The sequence below is a fragment of the Pinus tabuliformis genome, chromosome X (genome assembly GCF_031772625.1).
Source record: "Pinus tabuliformis cultivar Carrire ecotype Pingquan chromosome X, CPIR1, whole genome shotgun sequence".
Classification (NCBI taxonomy): Eukaryota; Viridiplantae; Streptophyta; class Pinopsida; order Pinales; family Pinaceae; genus Pinus; species Pinus tabuliformis.
Window position 1 is genome coordinate 712,862,665 of NC_142308.1, and position 23,120 is coordinate 712,885,784.

The 23,120-nt window shown below is 41.6% G+C and overlaps 1 protein-coding gene across 1 annotated transcript in view; it reads left to right on the forward strand.

Moving 5' to 3' along the window:
• The window catches only part of LOC149141953 (uncharacterized), a 443,876-nt gene that overhangs the window by 41,596 nt on the left and 379,160 nt on the right, over positions 1 to 23,120 (forward strand). The window contains exons 2-6 of the mRNA XM_089448017.1: positions 7,244 to 7,324; positions 8,286 to 8,304; positions 8,420 to 8,533; positions 8,652 to 8,863; positions 8,959 to 9,056. Coding sequence (XP_089304143.1) covers positions 7,244 to 7,324; positions 8,286 to 8,304; positions 8,420 to 8,533; positions 8,652 to 8,863; positions 8,959 to 9,056 — 524 coding nt within the window. The remainder of the gene's footprint in view (positions 1 to 7,243; positions 7,325 to 8,285; positions 8,305 to 8,419; positions 8,534 to 8,651; positions 8,864 to 8,958; positions 9,057 to 23,120) is intronic.

Consider the following 23,120-nt stretch of genomic DNA (forward strand, 5'->3'; position numbering starts at 1 on the left):
CTTCAGGGAAGAAAGGCATATTTGTTGGATATAGTGAATCTTCAAAGGCCTACAAAATATACATTCTAGAGCAACGACGAATTGAGGTTAGTCGAGATGTCACCTTCGATGAGAAAGTGGCATATTGGAGGTATAAGGAAGTTTCCATAGATTCCTTGGATGAAGTAAAGCAGGAGGCCTCAAGGGAGGAGCATTCAAGTTCTACAAAATGTATCGGAAGGCCAGAAGGGCCTCAAGATCCAGCAGAACCAGTCATAGTTCCAGAGATCAAGAAGAGACCAACATGGCTTAGATCCACATTAGAAGAAGCGGAAGGACTTGCAACTATTGATGGAACATCTATAGAAGTAAAGAAATCTAAGAGGTTCTCTAGTTATGTAGCTCTCATGACAAAATTCATTGATGAAGAACCCTCCACCTATGAAGAAACAACCAGTCAGCAGGTGTGGAAGGAAGCAATGAATGAGTACCAATCAATTATGAAGAATGGCGTTTGGGAAATTATGTAAAGGCCTGAAGTGAAGTTAGCACTAACTTCCAAATGGATATACAAGATTAAGCATGCTGCAAATGAGAGCATTGACAAATACAAGGTACGGTTTGTGGTTAGAGGATTCTCCCTGAAGAGGGAGAAGATTGTGACGAGACTTTTGCTCCAGTTGCTTGGTACACCTCTATTAGATCCATCATTTCACTTGTTGCTTCTATGGGATGGGAATTGTTACCCACCATCTTATGGGTGATGTCCCTAGGAGAATTTTTTTCTCCAAGATGGTCCTCAATTGGCAGCCAACAGCCCCTTGCAGCCACCAACTAGCTCGTTGTGCCACTTCTCCACCATCTGAGCCAGCCATGTGGTCCGTCACCCATTTGCCAGGATCGTATGTTTGAAGTTGGGTCTCCCGAACCTAAAGGTATGCCTTGTCATTTGGTAATTGAGTATTACAGTTTGCTTATCATGGACACTTTTGGGCATGAATTAATGGGGGGAATTCGGTAGACATAATGAGCTAGGTTTGTGCTCGTGTCTCCTAGACCCCTTTTGGATGTTAACCTTGAATTCTAGTCTTGTGGGATCTCTTTTACTGACCTTTTGGCTTTAGGATGGTATTACATGGGAAACCCCAATTTTGGTTGTGTGGTCCCGCTCCCTCATCCATATATATTACCCCCTTTCCACTCATTATAGCCCCATCGATCATTTCTCCCACCTGGGTCCACATTCCTCCATTGGGTCCACATAGGGCTAGTCTTCCCCTTCCCCTTGCCCACACCTTGGGTCGGGCCTGGAATGATGCCCCAGAGGTTGATGCAGTTGAAAAGAAAAGTAAAAGCATAATTGGCTACATTCAACAGGAAAATGTACCACAAATGCAAAAGATGGCTGGGACAAACACATTTAGCACGTGGGAAAAAGCCAATACATAAGCTATACCCCATCATCATGGCCATCACCCTGGTTCCTATAGGTCCTAGTTGAGCCTCCTTTATCATTTAGGAACCCATGATTGTCCTGACCCCTGGTGGGCAATGAACTGCCCTACCTTAAAAGGGGTATCCACTGCTATATCTCACACATCATGCCTTACCCCTTGAGCCTTGAGTAGTTAATTAAAGAAAAATCATAAAAGGCAAAATGCATATAAAGAAGGTTGGAAAAATCAAGGTCGGGGAACCTCATGTACCACAATTGCTCCCTCCTGTATATTATATACCTAAGTGTGGCCTTCCCTTTTATTAGCTACCCTTGTACCCCAGCATGTGGCCCAGGGCTGCCCCTTTTCATTCCCTACTCCATTCATCTTTTTACCACATGCCACCAACTTTAAATGATGTACCTTGGACATATTATCCCCTTTAGAAGTAGAAACCACCTAATAGGATACTTGGTTAACCCCATTTGGAGCTTGGAGACATTAGCACATGCTAAAGCCCATTATGGTAAGGCATGTCATTATGAAGTCCCCACCTGTTGTCCATGGTTTGTAAGCTCTCTTACTTGATTTCCTTGATGACTTGTTGTACTGGAAGGCTAGGGGACGCATTGGATCTTATGTAGGATTGCGGGTGGTCTCCATCTTGGGCCTGGTCTCCCTATACGGGGTCTTGACCTTCGAGAGGGCTACATTGGCACATGTTGATCCAGGTGGATGTTGGTGGCCACCCACCAACCTATTTGGACCCCCACAACTGTCTCTTTCAGTCTTTTCAGTTTCGTAACTTGTAGCACAATTTACTATTTTTAGCAGTTTTTCGGGTCCTGAACTTCCGGAGCCGTTTTGAGGCCCTAAACGACGTTTTTTTGGGATTCTGGGGCAACATGGGTCCATGGACCCATGTTGCCTCCCAAAGTGGTAGTACTCGGATAGATCTTTCTAACGAGCTATCATACGCGTCAAACGGAGATCGTATGCCAAAGTTACGACCCCGGGAAATTGATGTACCAATTTACCCAAACGGGGCCCACAATTTGGCGTTTCATCTTCTAGGGTTAGGTTTCGGGATGTGAAGGGTTTTCCATTGTTTCTCAACAATAAATAGGCCTTCGAGCCTCATTGTAATACAGTTCGGAACAGTTCAGAGGCATGTAGCCGCACATCTCTTCTCAGAGATAAGCTACCATCGCCCTAGCTGGTTTATTTCCATTTCTGGTTGTAAGCATATTTCAGTATTTTCCATTAATGAAATGAAGCATTATTTCCGCTGCATCTATGTGTTTATGGTTATTGCATCTCTGTATTTATGGTTATCTCTGTAATCTATTGCGTTCCTGTTTAAATCCGGATCAGTGGTATCAAAGCGGTCTGCTTTTTCTCTGTTTTTCTTTGCATGTCCCCAACGAGGTCGGGATATAAGGAGTTAGGGCTTGAACTGGTCGAACCTTTGCAAGACCAGCCTCGCAAATCCCGACGGCCTCCCATGGCGGATGAGAAGAAAGACGAGGGGGCAGGAGATCCTATCAAAATCTTGCTCGAAGAAGCGCTCGAGCGGCAAAGGAACGCGATGATGGATAGCTTTGCGCAGATCCTTCAGCGGCTACCCAGAGGCGACGCATCGACTTCCAAAAGCGACTCTGGAAATGCCACGCCGTTTAAGGTACAAGTTAATTTTGAAATCCCCATCTTCGAGGGTCAAATAGACGCAGATGCCGTAGATAAATGGTTAAATCTGCTACATGGGTATTTTTCTGTTCATGAATTTTCAAGTCGGGAAAAGATTGTTTTTGCTCTTCTCAAAGCAGCCCCCCACGTCAAGGACTGGTGGGAAACCTACTGCGAGCAGAAGGATGAAAGTACAGGCTCACTATTTTCAGCCGCACCCACTTGGAATGACTTCCGGGATGCCATCAAGGAGCAGTACTACCCTGTCGGAAGCTATGAGGACAAATACATCAAATGGACCACACTGCGGCAGGGACGAGACCAAGATGTGTCGGAGTTCACAAACATTTTTCATACCCTTCGCACACAGTTGGGTATCAAAGATTCTGAGCTGCATCTGGTACTCAAATACCGTGGCTGCCTGCACAAGTACATCCAGGAAGAGATGGTGTTCTTGAACATCTCCTCACTTGGCACAGCATACCGATATGCTGTCAAAATCGAGCAAAAGTTCAAACAGAAGAAGCGAGACTTTGGATCTACAAATCCGAAGCCCAAAGGACAAAGCCAAGGCGGGGTGACCCAAGACAACCCGTCGAAGCCGCAAGAAAAGAACAACACCACGAAGCCAAAGAAGGACACAGGAAAGTGGTGTGAGTTTCACAAGAGTCCCACTCATAACACAAGTGAGTGTCGGACCAAGCAGTCCCTTGTGGCCGAGTTGAAGGCTTCCGAATCAGATGCATGTTCTGACCCTGAGCCAGAACCCGACAAGGGGAATGGTAAAGGGAAGCAGATCATTGATGCAGATCCCAGTGCCACTGTTGCCACTGCCAAGATCCAGAATAATGATCCTGCAGATCCAGAAGAGGGGGAGCGTCTTTTCCACTCACAGATGTGGGTGAAGGGTTCGCCGCTGCAATTCATTGTCGACAGTGGCAGCCAAAAGAACCTCATTTCAGCAGAGGTCGTGAAGCGGTTGGGCCTACCGACTACACCACACCCACAGCCGTACAGTATCGGGTGGCTTCATGAAGGACGAGATCTCAAAGTTCGCCAGCAGTGCCGCCTTTCCTACAGCATCAAACCCTTCACAGACGAGGTATTGTGTGATGTTACACCTCTGGATGTTTGTGATGTATTGTTAGGCCAGCCATACTTGTGGAGGCGACATGCTGTGTATGAGTCAAGGCCTCGTGCTGTCATTATTTCTTTGAATAATTCATTATACAGGATACCAGAGGTAGCCCCACCTACTGCCACATCCTTGATCACTACCAAGAAAGGCAGCAAGCTCATATCACAGACCAGGAAATTCATCTGTCTGGTTCACTCACAAAATAAGGGGAAGATCGTTGCTACATCCATGACCCATGCAAAGGGTTCCTCCATGCAGCAGCAACAACAAAGGGATACGGTCATGACAAAACACAGGAGCAGTTTCTCCTCACCCACATGGGTACCACACAAGTTTCAGGTGGGCAACAAAGTTTGGTTACATCTACAGAAAGAACGCCTTACAAGAGCCCATTAGAAGCTCCGACCACTCCGACATGGTCCTCACAGCAGTACCAAGGCTATGGGCAACAATGCTTTGAAGCACAGCATTCCTCCATTCCTTCGCTTGCACCGAGTATTCAATGTGGACCATCATCGACCATGCTTTCTACCAATTCTGTACACATCAGAGATTGTAGAACAGCTCACCAGAGAACCTACTCAGCAGAAGCGTCCTCATCTCAGGGAGGAACTCAACGCAATGGGGACCATTGCTTCCTAAGGGGGGAGGAATGATCCAGGTGGATGTTGGTGGCCACCCACCAACCTATTTGGACCCCCACAACTGTCTCTTTCAGTCTTTTCAGTGTCGTAACTTGTAGCACAATTTACTATTTTTAGCAGTTTTTCGGGTCCTGAACATCCGGAGCCGTTTTGAGGCCCTAAACGACGTTTTTTTGGGATTCTGGGGCAACATGGGTCCATGGACCCATGTTGCCTCCCAAAGTGGTAGTACTCGGATAGATCTTTCTAACGAGCTATCATACGCGTCAAACGGAGATCGTATGCCAAAGTTACGACCCCGGGAAATTGATGTACCAATTTACCCAAACGGGGCCCACAATTTGGCGTTTCATCTTCTAGGGTTAGGTTTCGGGATGTGAAGGGTTTTCCATTGTTTCTCAACAATAAATAGGCCTTCGAGCCTCATTGTAATACAGTTCGGAACAGTTCAGAGGCATGTAGCCGCACATCTCTTCTCAGAGATAAGCTACCATCGCCCTAGCTGGTTTATTTCCATTTCTGGTTGTAAGCATATTTCAGTATTTTCCATTAATGAAATGAAGCATTATTTCCGCTGCATCTATGTGTTTATGGTTATTGCACCTCTGTATTTATGGTTATCTCTGTAATCTATTGCGTTCCTGTTTAAATCCGGATCACATGTAGGGTGTGTGTTGAGAGCCATGGGCCTCCACTGCAGTAGACAACACTCCATGGATCCCCATAGATGTTCAAAGATTGCTCGAGATTCACCTAATGGACGAGGAAGATGCACCTGGTTCACCTTTGCCTAGCCAACCCCAAGTTGTACCATGCACTTGGCATATGACCTAGGACTTGTATGTTGATGTGGCATCACTTACACCATCATCTGAGCCCTTACACAAGAAAGCAGTAGAACTTCTCTTGACCGGGCCTAGAGTCGTCAGAAGTCTCCGCTAAGAAATACTCAGACTTACACAAGAAAGCAGTAGAACTTCTCTTGACCGGGCCTAGAGTCGTCAGAAGTCTCCGCTAAGAAATACTCAGAATATAAGTATGGATCAAACGTAGTCTTTCTTCATTAATATAAGTAACAAGATTACAACATCACTGAGATAACAGTATTATATGTCTCAAAAAGAATAATTACAAATTATGAAAGTTTGAACTCCTTTTTCGTTTGCCTTTCGACCTTATATATAACATTAAAAGAGTAAACTAGATAAAAGCGAATCCTCAGGATTAGGGGATCTTGAGGATTTCACAATACATAATCTGATTCTGTCATGAAATAGCATCAGTCTGCCTAGTCTCTCGCTGCCTTGCCTGCCTCAGACGCTGTCTTTTTCCTTTTACGGCCTGATGCTGCTCTGTCGATTGAACGGCTATTGACCAATCCGCGTCTTCTGCACACAAGGATAGTAAAAAGTCAGTTTCTTGTACTAGATTTATCTAATTTGTTACCAAGTGCTTTCATCCAACTTTAGCTGTTATTTCCTTTGTTTCAATCCATAAACAGAGATAATCATATAAGGATGAATGCGAAATAGAGCAATTACCAAGGAGAAAACATACATTTTTCTTGACCCAACACTAACCAGCAAGGAAAGTTAAAACATGCAAACAGTCAATTTTTCATTTTTTCGTAACACAATAAATGGTCCATTATTTATATAAATGATTTGATATGATAATCAACAATAGGAGCTTGAAGAAAGTGGTATTGCAAGACCCAGCGACATCATGGAGTCTATCCACACAGCCCCACCATTGGCCATACCATATGGGTTGGTTCAAAACCAGTGGGCAGCTCACCCATATAGATTCGGAAATGTATTGTTCATTTGCAATGGAACAGATGTCATATCTTATGGGACACCCATTGAATGCTATGGCATTCTCCTAGGGTGACCTTACCAGCATGGTCATTGGTCTATCTACAATGGATTCTAAAATAAATATATGCCGTGTGTCTTTCTAGTAAACCTGTTGTCAAATTAGCAAACAGAACCAAACAATTTGCTATTTGTATCATTTTTCAGGTTGAACAGCAAGATTGTAACTGTTTTACACTTAAAGCAATGAAGGGCATACTGGATGTGTACTCATTTATTTGAGGAACCAGAGCATCCTTCTACCATTTAGGCCATACAACACATCATTCATCTTAATCAAAGGTGCTGAGTTCCAAATCAACTGATACTTATTTTATTTTGCTGATGTCTAGAAAATATTTTCTATCTTAAATTATTAAGGTTAGTTTGTTTCATTAGCCTGTCAATACCTGTAATATTTCTGCCTCATGACAAGGAAATGGATTGTCTTATTTTTCTTTTGAGCTCTATATAATATTGTTTTGTTACAAATTCACACTGCAGATTGGAGAAATTGATAATCTTGGATCCATTTCAAGATTTGAAGTTGAAGTTGCATCAACCAATGTTCATGTGCGGATGGAGGTGAGGCATTCTTGATGGGTTTTGTTTATTAGGTTTGAATACAATAGTTTGTAAGGGATGTCACCAAAACAAATATTGTACAAATGTCCAACTGTTTACCATCAATCAAGTGAGTCTTTTAGTGAATTCAGTCGTTGTAACTTATTTAAAAAAATAAAGAAGGGGTTCATTGTACACACACACACATAGCCCAATGGTTTAGCTTAATTTGTTCAAATGGACTATTTTAAGGTGGAGTTTGCAATGAGGTCTACAGTTTTAGTTTAGATGGGTCCAGCTAGGTTACCAACTGCTAGTAAGGTTGGTGATGGAGCCCCCCTCCATTCAGATATTCTGGGTTTCCCACAAGGTTTTCCTTGGAATGAATATATATACAAGGGAAATCTTTAGGCAAAACCCAAGGGATGGTTCCCCGCATTTGTAGATGCTATCCCTACTAAACTCATCAATGTAGACTAGTGTGCCTCACACAAGGGGATTAAACTAGACACTTCCTGGCATGGAACTAGCCAAATGCCTGACAACATTTGCAACGAATGGTTGACCTAAGCCCTTAGGCACTATATATATGTTTTAGGGAAGCCAGTCATATATTTGTATGGATTTATATATGTTAACTCATATCTAGAGTCATCTTGAAGATGATTGATCTTAGATTTATCATTTACCTTTCAAATTTTAGCCAACTTACCTACATATATTGTATCAATGTATATATCCTCCCTAGATTACCATAAATCATTGTACCTGGTTTAAATAAAAAGATTGGAAATACTGCTGGAACTACATCAATAAAGCTTGCTTGTTTTGCATAGTTCTTCGAGTTTTAGTATTTGAAAGCAAGTTTATCATTTTTGGGGTCAAATTTGAATTTAATTGACATTTCAGCAGTTTTTAATTATTTTTTATTTTACTATTGATTTAGATGGAAGTACTCATTCATTTTTTCTTTTGCATGCAGCTAATAAAGACAATGAAGGGTATGGCTAATGAAAGCAGAGGGGAACATTTCATGGTTTGGGTTTGTCTGAGTTGGTCTGTAGGTATTCAATAATCAGAGTAACCATAAGTCTAATAACGTTATTTGATTTTCAGAAAATCTAGCAAAGACAACTTCAGAGGCAGTTAAACATTACAAGGGAGGATGGAGAAAAAAGGATCAGAAAGATTGTACAAGGGATGTTTGGGAAGGAAGGCCTGAAACTCCAGGTACTTAACTGAGTTTAAGGAATGTGAATGCAAGTTATGAAAGGAATCTGCATTAGTGTTTTAATTTTCTGGATAACCCAATGTTCAGTGCAGTATTTGATCTTCAGGTTGTTTGCAGATGCCAGGACAAGTTGTGATCTAGAATGTGAAAGTTCATTCTACTGCCATGACATTTATAAGTCATATTGCACAAAATTTGGAAGCTATTTCGAGAGTTCACAAGGAAAATGTATGAAATATGGAAATCTGTCTTCAAAAACAGAAAGAGAGAGTGTATTGTCTAAGCAGGGCATCCTGCCCCTTGATCTACATACAGCTGTTCACCTGCTTGTGAGTCGAGTGAAATTGATGTACTCATAAGAAGCTATGTTTTGCAACTTTCCCTGCAGGATGGTAGCTTTAAAATGCTTTTGTGTGATTTGCAGGAAATTCATGCCAAAGATAATCCAAATTTGTTGCGAGATGAGAATCTTTGTTTTAACCTTGACAAAGAGGTGACAGAAACACTAGAAATTTTCAAAAGGTCATTTTCCTGCATATGATTCTTTAATATGAAAGCAGGTTCATATAATACAAAATCATAAATAGTAGAGAGTCAGGTTCATGATAGAACTATGCCCTCTCTCTACCTAGACGACAGGGGCAAATATCTCTAACTAAACCCTAGGTTAGCTGATGTGAAATATTCCTAAGGAGACAGAGCTTAAAACAAATCATTGTCACTATGTCATTGTGCTGTGAGGCGCTCTATAGCCCAGTATGGAAGTGATGTTGTACAACGTTATGTAATGTAATGTTATGTTGAGTTGGTCAACATTAAAAGTAAAAAATTAAAAATTAAAATTAAAGTTTGAATTAGCCATTTGATGGGTTTACTGATGGTGGTTTACAAGTCCATGGTATTTGCTATGACGAAGCCTATTTAAAGGCTTGAGGAAATCCATTATGGAATGCAAGAGTACCAGCTTAGATCCTGCTTAAATCCGGACTTGATCCTGTGAAATTCTATTACTGCAGCAACTGATTTATTTTTCCTACTTATTCTTCAACAAGTTATTTACAAAATTGCTTCAGTAAATGTTAAAATAAATTCTATTGCAGATATCACACCATAGAACATAAACAAATACATGCACAAAACAAACACATCAACATAGTTATTTTTGGACAAATGTCCCCAATCGCTTCAGTAAATGTTAAAATAAATTCTACTGCAGATATCACACCATAGAACAGAAACAAATACATGCACAAAACAAACACATCAACATAGTTATTTTTGGACAAATGTCCCCGGAAAAACCCAATGTGGGAAAACCGGTGCAGCAGAGGAGGATTTTATTAATCAGCAATTCTTGAGTACAACTGGGTGCCAAACTAGCTTACCCAACAGAGATAAATTCTCCAGCACCTCCCCCAGACTCAGCGTCAGACTTGCTTGCCTCTGCGTAGCTCCCAGACCCTCTGTGCCAGCTCCCGCCTCTTTGCATCAGCACTGGGCCTCTCTGCGTCACCCACGCAGGCCCTCCAGTGACTGCGCAGTGTTGTTGCCTCTGCGTCTGCCTGAGAGGCTCTACGTCTGCCTATCTGATCTCTGCGCTGATCTTTTGGTACTGTTTCTGCCTCTCTGTTCTGTACTCGCTACCTCTTGCTGCAATCCAGACCTCTAGTTTGAATTTCTCAGCAAACCCGCTCGAGAAATCGCACTGACTGGTCTCCCTCAATATATCTCCAACTGACTCTCAAGTCCCCTCTTATACTTTTCTTGTTGATGAATCAACGACCGAGATTAAGTCCCTAATCAACGGCTAAGATTAAAATAGACTTGATCCTTATCTCTTAGAAGCTTCTCATCCTTATCTTTATTAATACCCATTAATATTTTTGTTTTCCTAAGTTTAGACTTGGGAACTCATTAAAAATGTTAGTTATTTTAATAACTCCTCATCCGGATGGAATTTTCCAAAACGATTTCTGGGCCTTGGAGATCTCATGTGCCTTAGTCTCTCCAATCAAGCTTTTCGTTTAGCCGACGAGCAAACAGAGGTAGGTATGGATCCAACGGAGGTCAATACATATATTTGTCTTGGTAGGTGCTTGACTCGCATCGTCCAAACAAGCAACCGGCGGGGAGCACCTCAGTATATGATCGCGCGCTGTGACCAATTTTCATGGTTGGAGCACATCTGATGCTACCCCAAATTAATACTCCCTCTTAGCGAGGAATGTGCTCTAGCAATACTCCACAACTGATCATCACCTTGATCATCCAGCACCGGTACCTATGCTGATGTTTGGCCTTCCTGCCCAACATCCTCTGCACTGCTGCATCCTGTACTGCTGCCCATGGCTCTACCACTACCATTGCTACATCTGTACTGCAACTCCCTTTGCATCCGTGCTGCTGCTAGTCTGTTTTCCCAACGCTGCATCTGCACTGCAACTCCCTCTGCATCCGTGCTGTTGCTAGTCCTTCTTCCCAACACTGCATTTTCATTGCAACATCATACCCATTTCTGCTACTGAAATGGATTCTTTATCATCCCCATTTTCTCCCTGAAATAATCAAACTTGGTTCTTCCAAGGGCCTTGGTAAGGATGTCTGCCACGTTCTCCTGTAGGAGTGTAGCTCAATTGTGCAGCTCCTCGTTGGACACAGTCTCTGACAAAGTGACACCGAATATCAATGTGCTTTGACCGATCGTGAAATACTGGATTCTCAGAGAGCTTGATGCAACTCTGATTATCACACATGATCCTGGTCGCCTCCATCTTTCTTCTGAATAGGTTCACAAGCAGTTTTCTAAGCCATATGGCTTTGCATGAAGCTGTGCTTGTAGCCATATATTCTGCTTCAGTTAAGCTCAGAGCTACAGATTTCTGTTTCCTACTGCACCAGGAGGTCATTCCCGATCCAATGTTGAAACAATACCCAGAGGTACTTTTCTGATCCACTGAACTTCCAGCCCAATCTGCATCAGTAAATCCACTCAATCTGATATCCTTACTCCTGGTGTACAAGAGTCCATAATCGACTGTTCCCTGTATATATTTGAGAACATGTTTGGCTGCTGCCTAGTGCGCCCTCTTCGGTTCCACCATGAACTAACTGAGGGTGTTGACAGCGTAACAAATGTCTAGCCTAGTATTGACCAGATACATCAGGGACCCTATGAGCTACCTATATAAGGTGGGATCAACATCCTTGTCTTCTGATGCATCAATTTTCTTCCAGTTGGTAATCATTTGATTAGCCATGGGTCTACAATCCTGCATCTTGAATCTCTTCAGAATTTCTGTAGCATATCTCTCTTGTCCAAGGAAGATCTCCCCCTTTTGCTACCAAACTTCCAACCCTAGGAAGTAATTCATCTGTCCCGAATCCTTCATGTCAAATTCCGTGGCTAGATTGTTCTTGCAGTCCCCAATGAGCCTGGATGATCCTGTCAGGAAGAGATCATCCACATATAATACTAGGATTAGAGGCTCATTCTCTACAACCAGATAGTAGAGATTTGGATTTGCGTCACTCTTGACAAACCCCATCTTTTGCAAGTAGCCATCAATTCGACCATACCATGCTCTAAGTGCCTGTTTCAGCCCATACAAGGCTTTTTTCAATCTGCATACATGATACTTCTTCTCATGTGTCTCAAAGCCTTCTGGTTATTCAATGCATACCTCCTCTTCTATCACCCCGTTCAGGAATGTCGTTTTGACATCCATCTGGTCAATCTCCCATCCCATCTGTGCTGCAAGAAATATCATAGTTCTAATAGATGTATACTTGGCTACTGGGGCGAAGGTCTCTTCGTTGTCAATTCCTTCCTTCTGAGCATATCCCTTAGCCACAAACCTGGCTTTGTACTTTTCCACATTGTCGTTTGCAGCGTATTTAATCTTGTAGATCCATCTCGAACCTACAACCGATCTGTCTTGAGGCCTCGACACTACTCCCATTCATAGTTCACCATTATAGAGTTGTATTCCTCTACCATCGCATCCAACCAATCCTGATGTTGAGCAACCTCCTAAAAACTAGCAGGCTCCCCATCCTGAGCTACTAATGCTTGATATCTATTTGGCTGTTTTCGCTCCCTTTTATTGTTTCTTGGTGCATCGATGAAATCCTTTGCATCTCGCAGAATCTGATGAAGTTCCCTGCTTGTTCTTCCTCTGGTAGCAGGTGCTTCTGTTAGCTCCTCCTCCTGTGATTCTTCCTGATCCGAGGAAGAATTCTTGACTTCTGTTGGTTGAAGTGGTTTGACCAATGACTCATCTTTTGACTGCTCCTCGGAAGGCATTTCTCGAGATTTTCTGAAGGCCCTATCCTCCATGAACTTCGCATCTCGTCAAACTACTACCTTCCTGCCCTCTGGAAGATAGATTCTGTATGCCTTAGCGTTCTCGCTATATCCCACTAGATATCCTTTCTCTGCAGTTTGATCCAACTTTTTCCTCTTTTCCTCGGGTATGCGACAATATGCTAAGCTCCCAAATATCCTGAAATGACTGACTTCAGGTGTCTTCCCTGTGAAGACTTTCTATGGAGTAATCTTGCTCAATGCCCGATGAGGAGTTCTATTCTGAACATAGACTGCTGCGTTGCATGCTTCTTCCCACAGGAATTTTGGCATATCTTGATCATACATCATGGCCCGGGCTGCTTCCACAATAGTCTGGTTCTTCCTTTTTGCTACTCCATTTTGCTGTGGATTGTATGGAGTTGTCCACTCTCTTCTAATGCCCTCCCTAGCAGAAAAATTTGTGAAGTCCTTGTCGACATATTTTGCACCATTATTTGAGCGCAAAACTTTTATTTTCTTTCCAGTCAGATTCTCCACCACAACCTTAAACTCTTTGAATCGACAGAAAACCTGATCCCTGGTTTTCAGAAATAAATCCAAGTTTTCCTGGAGTGTTCATTGATGAAGGTGACGAAGTATTCAACACCACTAAGAGCTTTAGTGGACATTGGTCCACAAATATTTGAGTGTATCAATCCTAGTACACTCTTGGCCCTGTTTTTACTTCTAGGAAATGCTGCTTTGGCGTACTTGCCCGAGCACATCTTCTGCATACATCATCTCTTTCTGTACTAAAATCTGGAACTCTTGTTACAGTTTTCCTGAGGATTCTCAGAGCTCCATGGTGCAATTGTCCCATTCGTCTATGCCATAGTTCATTCAGATCCTTGTCCCCATGACTGCCTATCAGTGCCATTGGTGATTCTAGTTGTAACCCGTACATCCTGTTACTTTTGATTCCGATCTGCACTTTCTTTTTCCAGCTTGGGTGTTTGACGTACACTTTCTCCTTGATGAAGAAAATGTCATAGCCCTTGCTTTGAAGTTGTGATACGGATAGTAAGTTCATCCCCAGTCCTGGCACATGCAGCACATTGGTGGCCCGGAACCGCTCTCCCGTTTCTGTTTGAAACACTATGGTCCCCTTTCCTACTGGAGTACACTTTGCCTTATTACCCATGGTGATCTGATAATTCATCCTTTCCTCCTAATACTCCGAGAAACATTCACGGATTCCTGTCATAGGCCAGGAGGCTTCACTGTCTATATACCATACCTCAGATGATGCCGAGCTTGTTACACAAGCCACTTCTTCTTCCAATCTGGAAGCCAACATAGAGAAATCAAGATTTCTATCCCTTGTGCAATTTTTTGAAAATCTGCATGAGTCTCCTGATGTTTATGCTCTGCATCATGATCTTGACCCATAATTGATTTTCCCTTCATGTCTCTAATTCTTTGCTCTGATACCATGTGAAAATTTTATTACTGCAACAATTGATCTATTTTTCCTACTTATTCTTCAATAAGTTATTTATGAAATCACTTCAGTAAATATTAAAATAAATTCTATTGCAGATATTACACCATAGAACAAAAACAAATACATGCACAAAACAAACACATCAACACAATTATTTTTGGATAAATGTCCCCGAAAAAACCCAATGCGGGAAAACTGGTGCAGTAGAGGAGGATTTTATTAATCAACAATTATTGAGTACAACTCGGTGCCAAACTGGCTTACCCAACAAAGATAAATTCTCCAGCACCTCCCCCAGACTCAGAGTCAGACTTGCTTGCCTCTACGCAACTCCCAGACCCTTTGCGTCAGCACTGCGCCTCTTTGCGTCACCCACGCAAACCCTCTAGTGACTGCATAGTGCTGCTACCTCTGCGTTTGCCTCTCTGATCTCTGCGCTGATCTTTAGTACTGTTCCTGCCTCTCTGTTTTGTACTCGCTACCTCTTGCTGCAATCCAGACCTCTAGTTCAAATTTCTCAGCAAACTCCATTCCAGAAATCGAACTGACTAGTCTCCCTTAGTATATCTCCAACTGACTCTCAAGTCCCCTCTTATACTTTTCCTATTGATGAATCAACGATTGAGATTAAGTCCTTAATCAACGGCTAAGATTAAAATAGACTTGATCCTTGTCTTTTAGAAGCTTTTCATCCTTATCTTTATTAATACCCATTAATATTTTTATTTTCCTAAGTTTAGACTTAGGAACTCATTAAAAATATTACTTATTTTAATAACTCCTTATCCAGATGGAATTTTCCGAAATGATTTTTGGGTCTTGGAGATCTCATGTGCTTTAGTCTCTTCACCCATTTTCATGGCTAGAGCACATCCGATGCTAACCCAAATCAACAGATCCCTCTTGGTGCTTGGTAGATCCGGATTTAAGATGGATTTAGGCTGGGCACGGGAAGTGGTGTTTCTAGCCATTTGTACTTAGCATAAAGGGCAGTTTTCTGGGCAGCGCAGTGCAGATTGGTGCGGTAGTTGGGGTAGCCATCGGTTCAACTGTTTCTCACCTGGGTTTGGTCATGCTTGTCCATTGAGACAAGCTCAGGTGCACCACTCTATTATCTATTGGATTTTTCTCTCAAAGAAATAATAAAATGGCTCATCAGTTCATTATTTCCAGCCTTTCCATGGATGCTTAATATATATTTCGTTTTTATTTGTTGAACAAATTGTATGCTTAATATCCCTTGTATTCCTACTTAGGAACATTACAAACACATCCTCATCTGGACCCTAGAACATCTGCCAAGTGTATGGTACAAGTGTGGAGTCGGCTAGGCATGGTGAACCAGGTGCATCCTCCTTATCTAAAACGTGGAGCACGAGCAATCACTCAGTGAAGCTGGGGATCCATGAAGTGTGAAAATTCTTAGACTCAAAGGAACCCCTACTCCAGCAAATCTGAATCTACTTCACCTACTTGATTTTTAAATTACATTCATTAAGTTATTCTTCTAAATACTGAAGCAAATTACTTATGCAGCCTACACTAATTTAATATTTGATCTCATGAAACAAAAAACAGAGCAAAGAATAAGATACATAGGACACACTTATTTTTGGACACAATAGTCCCGGAAAACCCAATGCGGAAAATCGGTACAACAGTTCTGAGGGTTTATTATTATGCAGGAGAAATATCTGAATACAAATCTAGGATGCTCATTTAGCAATTCTTTACAGAGAAAATATTGGTGGAAAATCTAAGTGAGTTTTACCTCACTTCACCCGACAGAATTTCGGCTGATCTGACACAAGACTGGCTAACCTCGACTATTTATGCACTGGCTCTGCATCATCCCTATGTCATCTTCTCTACCCTCTGCATCAGCTCTCCCAGCTATTCCAGTGGTTCCCAGCAGTTTCGGCAGTTCCCGGTAGTTTCGGCATTTTCTGGTAGTTTCGGCAGTTTTGGATTCTGCGTGACAGACAACTTTTTTTGTGTTAGCTCTCCCGGCTATTGCCCTTCCTCTGCGTCAGCTCTCCCGGCTGTTTCGGAAGTTCCCGGTAGTTTCAGCAGTTCCCGAAAGTTTCGACTGTTCCAACAATTCTTGATTCTGCGTGACAGGTAGCTTTTCTGCGTCATCTCTCCCGGCTTCTGCGCCGCCTCTCTGCAAGCTCTCTCCACCTCTTTGTCAATATTCTATGGAAAGTACTTCTTCGGTATTCTGACTGCCCCATTGTTGCAGAATGATCACTTAGTTCGAATTTCTTAGCTTCCTAGCCCCAGAAATTGAACTCCAGATCAATTTTCTCTCTCTCTCTCTCTCTCTGTATTTCCAAATGAACCCGAAGCCTCCATTTTATACTTTTCCTGTTGAATCTTCAACGACCGAGATTAAGCCTCTAATCAACGACTAACAATAAAACATGACTTGATCCGCCTTCTAGGTCATTCTCACCCATATTTTGATTAATACCCATTAATATTTTAATTTCCCTAAGTTAGACTTAGGAACTCCATTAAAAATATTAATTATTTTAATAAAATACAATTCGGGTGGAATTTCATGAAACGGTTTCTGGGTTCTTTAGAACTCATGTGCCTTAGCCTCTCCACCAATTTTCAAGGCTAGAGCACTTCCGATGCTAACAAAAACTAACACTCCCTCTTAGTGAGGAAAGTGCTTTAGCAACAATGTCCACCTATATGCTGCTTTGTTTCTAAAGCACCTCCTTTTTGCACTACTGCTGCCACCAACATTGTGTTGCTGCTGCTATTGTACTGCGGCCTATGACATTGCCACTGCCACTGCCACTGCTGCATCTGTACTACAACTCCCTCTCAAATGCTGCATCTGCTATGTGGCTAGCACTGCCAATGCTAACATTGCATCTGTACTGCAACTCAGTTGCTGAGAGAAGCAATTGAAAAACATCCAAAATCAGTTGAACTTAACTTTGTCCAATGAAGCATAAAAATTGTTACTTGAAGCAAGAAAACTGATAGCTTGGAGGCTTGAATGTAAAAATACACAAGAGGTATTTAATAATAATAATCTATTATATATATATAATGTATAAGTGATGAATGTTACAATGAGGATCCACATTTATATACCTAAGCAGGTGTCCTTTCGTGAATGGGCATGTCTTTTATACATGCCTTTTCACTTAACTTAATGACTATTTAACCTAATTAATATTTGATTATTTAATATTTATATTTGTTTTATTTATTTACTTGTTATGAATTATATTCATAACATATCCCCTTCCTTCAGAAGCTTTGTCCTCAAAGCTATATTGTTGACAATTGTCTTTGCTGTTGTCGTCTCGGCATATGGAAGGTGGAAGGTCTTCGTCACTGGTGGCTCGCTAGTAACTCTATTTTGAGTCGAAGGTTGTCTTCCCTTTTTTATTTAATTATTGAACTTAAATAATTTTTTTTAGATTATAATATAACTATTATAAAGTTACAAGTTATAACGTTCTTATCAATAACTCACCCGAACGGTCATGTTCGCTGCCTGTGGCTCCTGTAGTGCTACGGGCGGCTATTACTGGTTGGGTATGTATGGGGTGCTATCCACAACACCAACACTCCAAGGACTGACTCCTGCTGACGGGAAGCTGGGTTCGTTGTGTTCGTTGACAGTGGCTCTCCCGTGGCTCCAGCAACACCAATAACGCACACAATAGTAATGATCTGGAGAATATATATGGTTAGCTAAATTTTTGAGATAAGTTGAGGAAACAGCCACGGGTTCTGCATCATTAAGGTATTCCAGATTTTCAGCTATGAGCAAGAGAAGGCCAAGGACTATAGGTTGTAAACCTTCATCTGCCAATTGCAAATGTCTAAACAAAAATCCTGTAAACTAAGAATGCCAGAAGTCATTTACAAGTTTCAACTTGTATATTCGTTGTTGATGTGTAGTAAAGTCGAGGGCATGTATTGTTCGGATAATTTCCCTGTGAAAGAGGTCCGATTCTTCAGTTTTTCTTCCCTGAGTGTAGGAGAGGGCTATAAATTCAAGTAAAGACTTAATTGGTTGTTCATCGGCCAAGAAGAGGTGGCGATTGTGAGCGTTCATCGGCTAGGAAGAGTTGGCGATTGTTAGCGTTCATCGGCCAGGAAGAGTTGGAAATTGTTAGCGCTCATCTATAGATTGAGGCGGAGAAATGTGAGTTGCTTCCATGCGTTGGACCAACTCTCCACGCTCATTCTGCTCAGATTCTCGTCCGCGTCTGCACTAGGGAAGAGTTGAAGAATGTAGCCTAGTAGATTTCAGATTTCATCCGATGAGAGTTCTTGTGGATAGTCGGGAATGACTTCCCATCCTGTGTATTCGTTGCCCAATACACGCTAGAAGTATTGTCTCATTTTTGCCCTGAGAGCTACGTTGGGAGTTATATCAGTCACAAGGAAAGGTTCCCGGGTTTGTGGGATGGTTACATTCGGTGGATTCTTCTCAATCCACGTCTCCACAGTGTCGTGATCGTAGAGGAAGGTGGCGGGGGTTATATTCATGGGATCGTAAACCAGGGAGAAACTCACACTGCATAGATATTCAACATTCTCAACTTCCATCTTTTTTATTTGGATGAGATCTGGTTCCTTTTTACCACTGCTTATATTAGAACTCTTTAAGATGCTTCCTGGGGTGTATTGGATTTTTTCTGGCATATCAACCTCTATTGAAGTCTGCCACATTTTTTTTAACAATTGCTCCTAAGCTTGGAATGTCATCTCTATCTTTTCCTTTTGGATCATCATCTTTTTTATTTTTTGCAACACCTTCATCTTCAACATTATCATCATTCTGATCAAAATCTTCTTGATCTATATCAACTTCATCAAAATCATTATCTTGACCTAGATCATCCTCATTCACATCAAGATTATCTTTATTTGAATCCTCATTTAGATCATTTTCCTTACTATCGATTTCCCTTTGATATGTATTAACTTCTCCATATGATTTTTGTAAACGCTGAAATGCTTCTTCAATTTTACTAAACTACTCAACGCATTCAGGACGTGAATGTAATGGCACCTTGTGCGGCGAAGAACGTTCAGAGACTCGCATCATTATATTGTGTGCCATGGCTTTGATACCATTCAAGCATAAAAACTGTTACTTGAAGCAAGAAAACTGATAGCTTGGAGGCTTGAATGTAAAAACACACAAGAGGAAGAGCCTTCATATAGAGAAGACAAGACTTCCCACATCTCTTTGGCTGTATCCTTGCCCTGCAAGTCTGAGACCACATGATCTCGAACTCCATCAGGAATGAGGCTCTTTTCCTTCCCTTGCTCGGCCTTGTATTTCTTCTTTTGATCGTTGTCAAAAGGAACAACTACAACACTATTGACGTAGGTCTTGAGATCATGTTCCTCTAGAAAAACTATGATTTTGGTCTTCCATATGACATAGTTGGAGGCTCCGTCCAACCTATCCTGATATCTGAGCCTATGTGATGCCATCTCACCCACTGTCGAACTGACTCCTCTAGTCACTTCTTAGCACTGCTCAGCTGCTCAGCAAGTGAGAAATTCGAACTTTCTGCCAGAAAGTTCTCTGAGGAGAAAATTCCCCCTGCGTGTCTTTGTTATTTTCTAACGGATTTCTGCCTCGACAGAAACTGCGCCCTTCAAGCACTATGTTCATTGTTGAGGCTTTGCGTCACTCCCTCTACCTCTGCAAACTCACGAACTGGAAATCGTACCTCTGTCGTTTCACTCAGAGAGAGATTTTCTCAGATCTACTTGCCGGCAAGGACTACACAATCCCTTCAAGGGGATTCGAATTGCTGCCAAGTGCAGCTTTCGACCACACTGTTTAGCACTGGATTTGCTCTTTCTGTTTCAAAATCAATCCTCTGATACCATGTGAAAATTCCTATACTCGAAGGAACCCCTACTGCAGAAAATCTAGATTTACTTCACCTACTTGATTTTTAAATTACATTCATAAAGTTATTCTTCTGAATACCAAAGCAAATTACTTCTGCAACTTACACTAATTTAATATTTGATCTCATGAAACAAAAAACAGAGCAAAGAACAATATACATAGGACACACTTATTTTTGGACACAATAGTCCCCAGAAAAACCCAATGCGGGAAAACCGGTGCAACAGTTCTGACAGTTTATTATTATGCAAGAGAAATATCTGAATACAAATCTAGGATGCTCATCTAGCAATCCTTTACAAAGAAAATACTAGTGGAAAATTTGAGTGAGTTTTACCTCACGTCACCCGACATAATTCCGGCTGATCCGACACAAGACTGGCTAACCTCGACTATTTCTGCGCTGGCTCTACATCAGCGCTGTGTCACCTTCTCTGCCCTTTGCGTCAGCTCTCCTTGTTGTTCCGACAGTTCCGGAAGTTCTCGGCAGTTTCGGTTGTTCCGACAGTTCTGGATTCTGCGTGTCAGGCATCTTTTCTGTGTTAGCTCTCCCGGCGTCTGTGTTGTCTCTTTGCAAGCTCTCTCTGCCTCTTTGTCAGTATTCTCCGGAAAGACCTTCTTTCAGATTATCATTGCCCCTCTGCTGTAAAATGATCACTTAGTTCGAATTTCTCAACTTCCTAGCCCCAGAAATCGAACTCCAGATCAAGTATCTCTCTCTGTGTGTATTTCCAAATGAATCCCAAGCCTCCATTTTATACTTTTCTTTTTGAGTCTTTAACGGCTGAGATTAAGTCTCTAATCAACGACTAAGATTAAAACATGACTTGATCTGCTTTCTAGATCATTTTCACCCATATTTTGATTAATACCCATTAATATTTTAATTTCCCTAAGTTAGACTTATGAACTCCATTAAAAATATTAATTATTTTAATAAAATATAATCTGGGTGGAATTTCACCAAACAGTTTTGGGATCTTTAGAACTCATGTGCCTTAGCCTCTCCATCAATTTTCAAGGCTAGAGCACTTTCGATGCTACCAAAAACTAACATGAAGTACTCTCTACTATGGTGGAGGCCCATGGCTCTCAACGCTCACTCTACAAGTGCCAACGTAGACCTCTAGAGGGATTGGACCCCATATAGGGACACCAAACCCCAAATGGAGACCTACCTGCAATCTTGCAGAAGATCCAATGCATCCCCTTGGCCTCCAATACAACAAATCATTAGAATAATCAAGTAAAAATAGCTTACAAAAATGGAATCAATGGGCCACTTCATAGTGGCATGCCCTTCCATAGTGGGCTTTAGCATGTACAAGTGTCTCGAAGCTCAATAAGGGGTTTAACCAAGGACCCTATTAGGTGGTTGTAGCCTTTAATGGGGGTGACATGTCCATGTTACATCTATCACGTGGTAGGTGGCATGCGATATAGTGATGGAAAGATGTGGGGATCAGGGGAATGCTCCAGGCCATATGTCATGGTACAATGGTAGCTATGATGAGAGAAGTCCACACTTGGGTATATAAATGTAGGAGGGAGCAAATCATGGTACATGAGTTACCTCGAACTTTGTTTTTCCACCCTTCTTCATATGCCTTTTGCCTTTGGTTGATTTTTCTTCATAATTGCTCGGGGCTCTAGGGGATGAAAGCATTATGTGTTATGCTCTTGACCTGCGAGGAATTCCAGAACACCCAATGTGCGAAGAAATACAACCCAGAACACATAACAAAATTAGAAAAACAGCAAGTATTTTATTATTGAGAGATGAAAGCAATGTTCACTTGCCTCTTTGAGGGGGCAACCTCCAGCAGAGCAGAGCTCGATTACAAAATAAGACTCGATGGAGAGGAAAATAGGTCAAGGGTCTTGGTCTTGGTATTTGTCAATTGAAGTCTCTATAAGAAGAAGAATTCGTTTGGGTTTTCCTCTCAAGTTGGAGAGGTTTTGGCCTTGGATGATCACCTACATTCTATGTCTCTTGTCTCTTTATTGTTTATGCTTTGATAGTTGTTTGATGAAGAAGAATACTATAATAATCTAACTAAAGAGAAGATCCTAATCTAAAGAAGTAAAAAAGAGCATCCACAAGCAGTTATCATTATAGAGAAATCTCCTAATACCATTGCCCTAGATTTCTCAATAATGGCTACACTGGTGGCTGCCGATTGAAGACAAATCTAGGAGAAAAATTCTCCTATGGGGTCACCCACTTGTGGTGGGTAACATGTTCTATCACCATTTTTTTTGCCAATTCTATTTTTCTAAGTGAGAGAGAGAGAGAGAGAGAGAGAGAGAGAGAGAGAGAGAGATGTATGAGAGAGTAATAGAAGAGAGAAAAACTAGAAGCTTAAGAACCAAGAAGAAGAACCCCTTGATTGCTCCTCCCTCTTATTTTTATAATCACACCTTGACCCTTCATCTTCCCAACCTTTCAGCTTCTTGGGAAGTCTAATGATCATATCAAAGGGAAATATTTACCCAAGGTATATTTTTCCTCTTAAGTCAAGTTCCACCCCTCCCCAAAGCATCATAATCTGTTGGTTGTCCCCTTTCTTTAGCTCTAGCATTTTTATTAATAAAAATAAACATTACATCATATAATAGAGTTTGACATCATAACATCAATGCTGACACCCTAGTATTGTATGTTCTTAATTACATTATAAATTTTGGGGTAATGAAAGGGGTGTCACATGGATAAAGGATGCTACGACCAATGACAAATGTTAATGAACCCAAAGAATGGAAGTAGATCATTCGGTGCTTAGAGAAGGTAACACTAAACTGGGGGCAATGGATAACCTCTTAGGTGGAGTGTGGGGACAAGGATACAATCAAAAGCAGTCAGTAATCCAACTCAATCTGTGA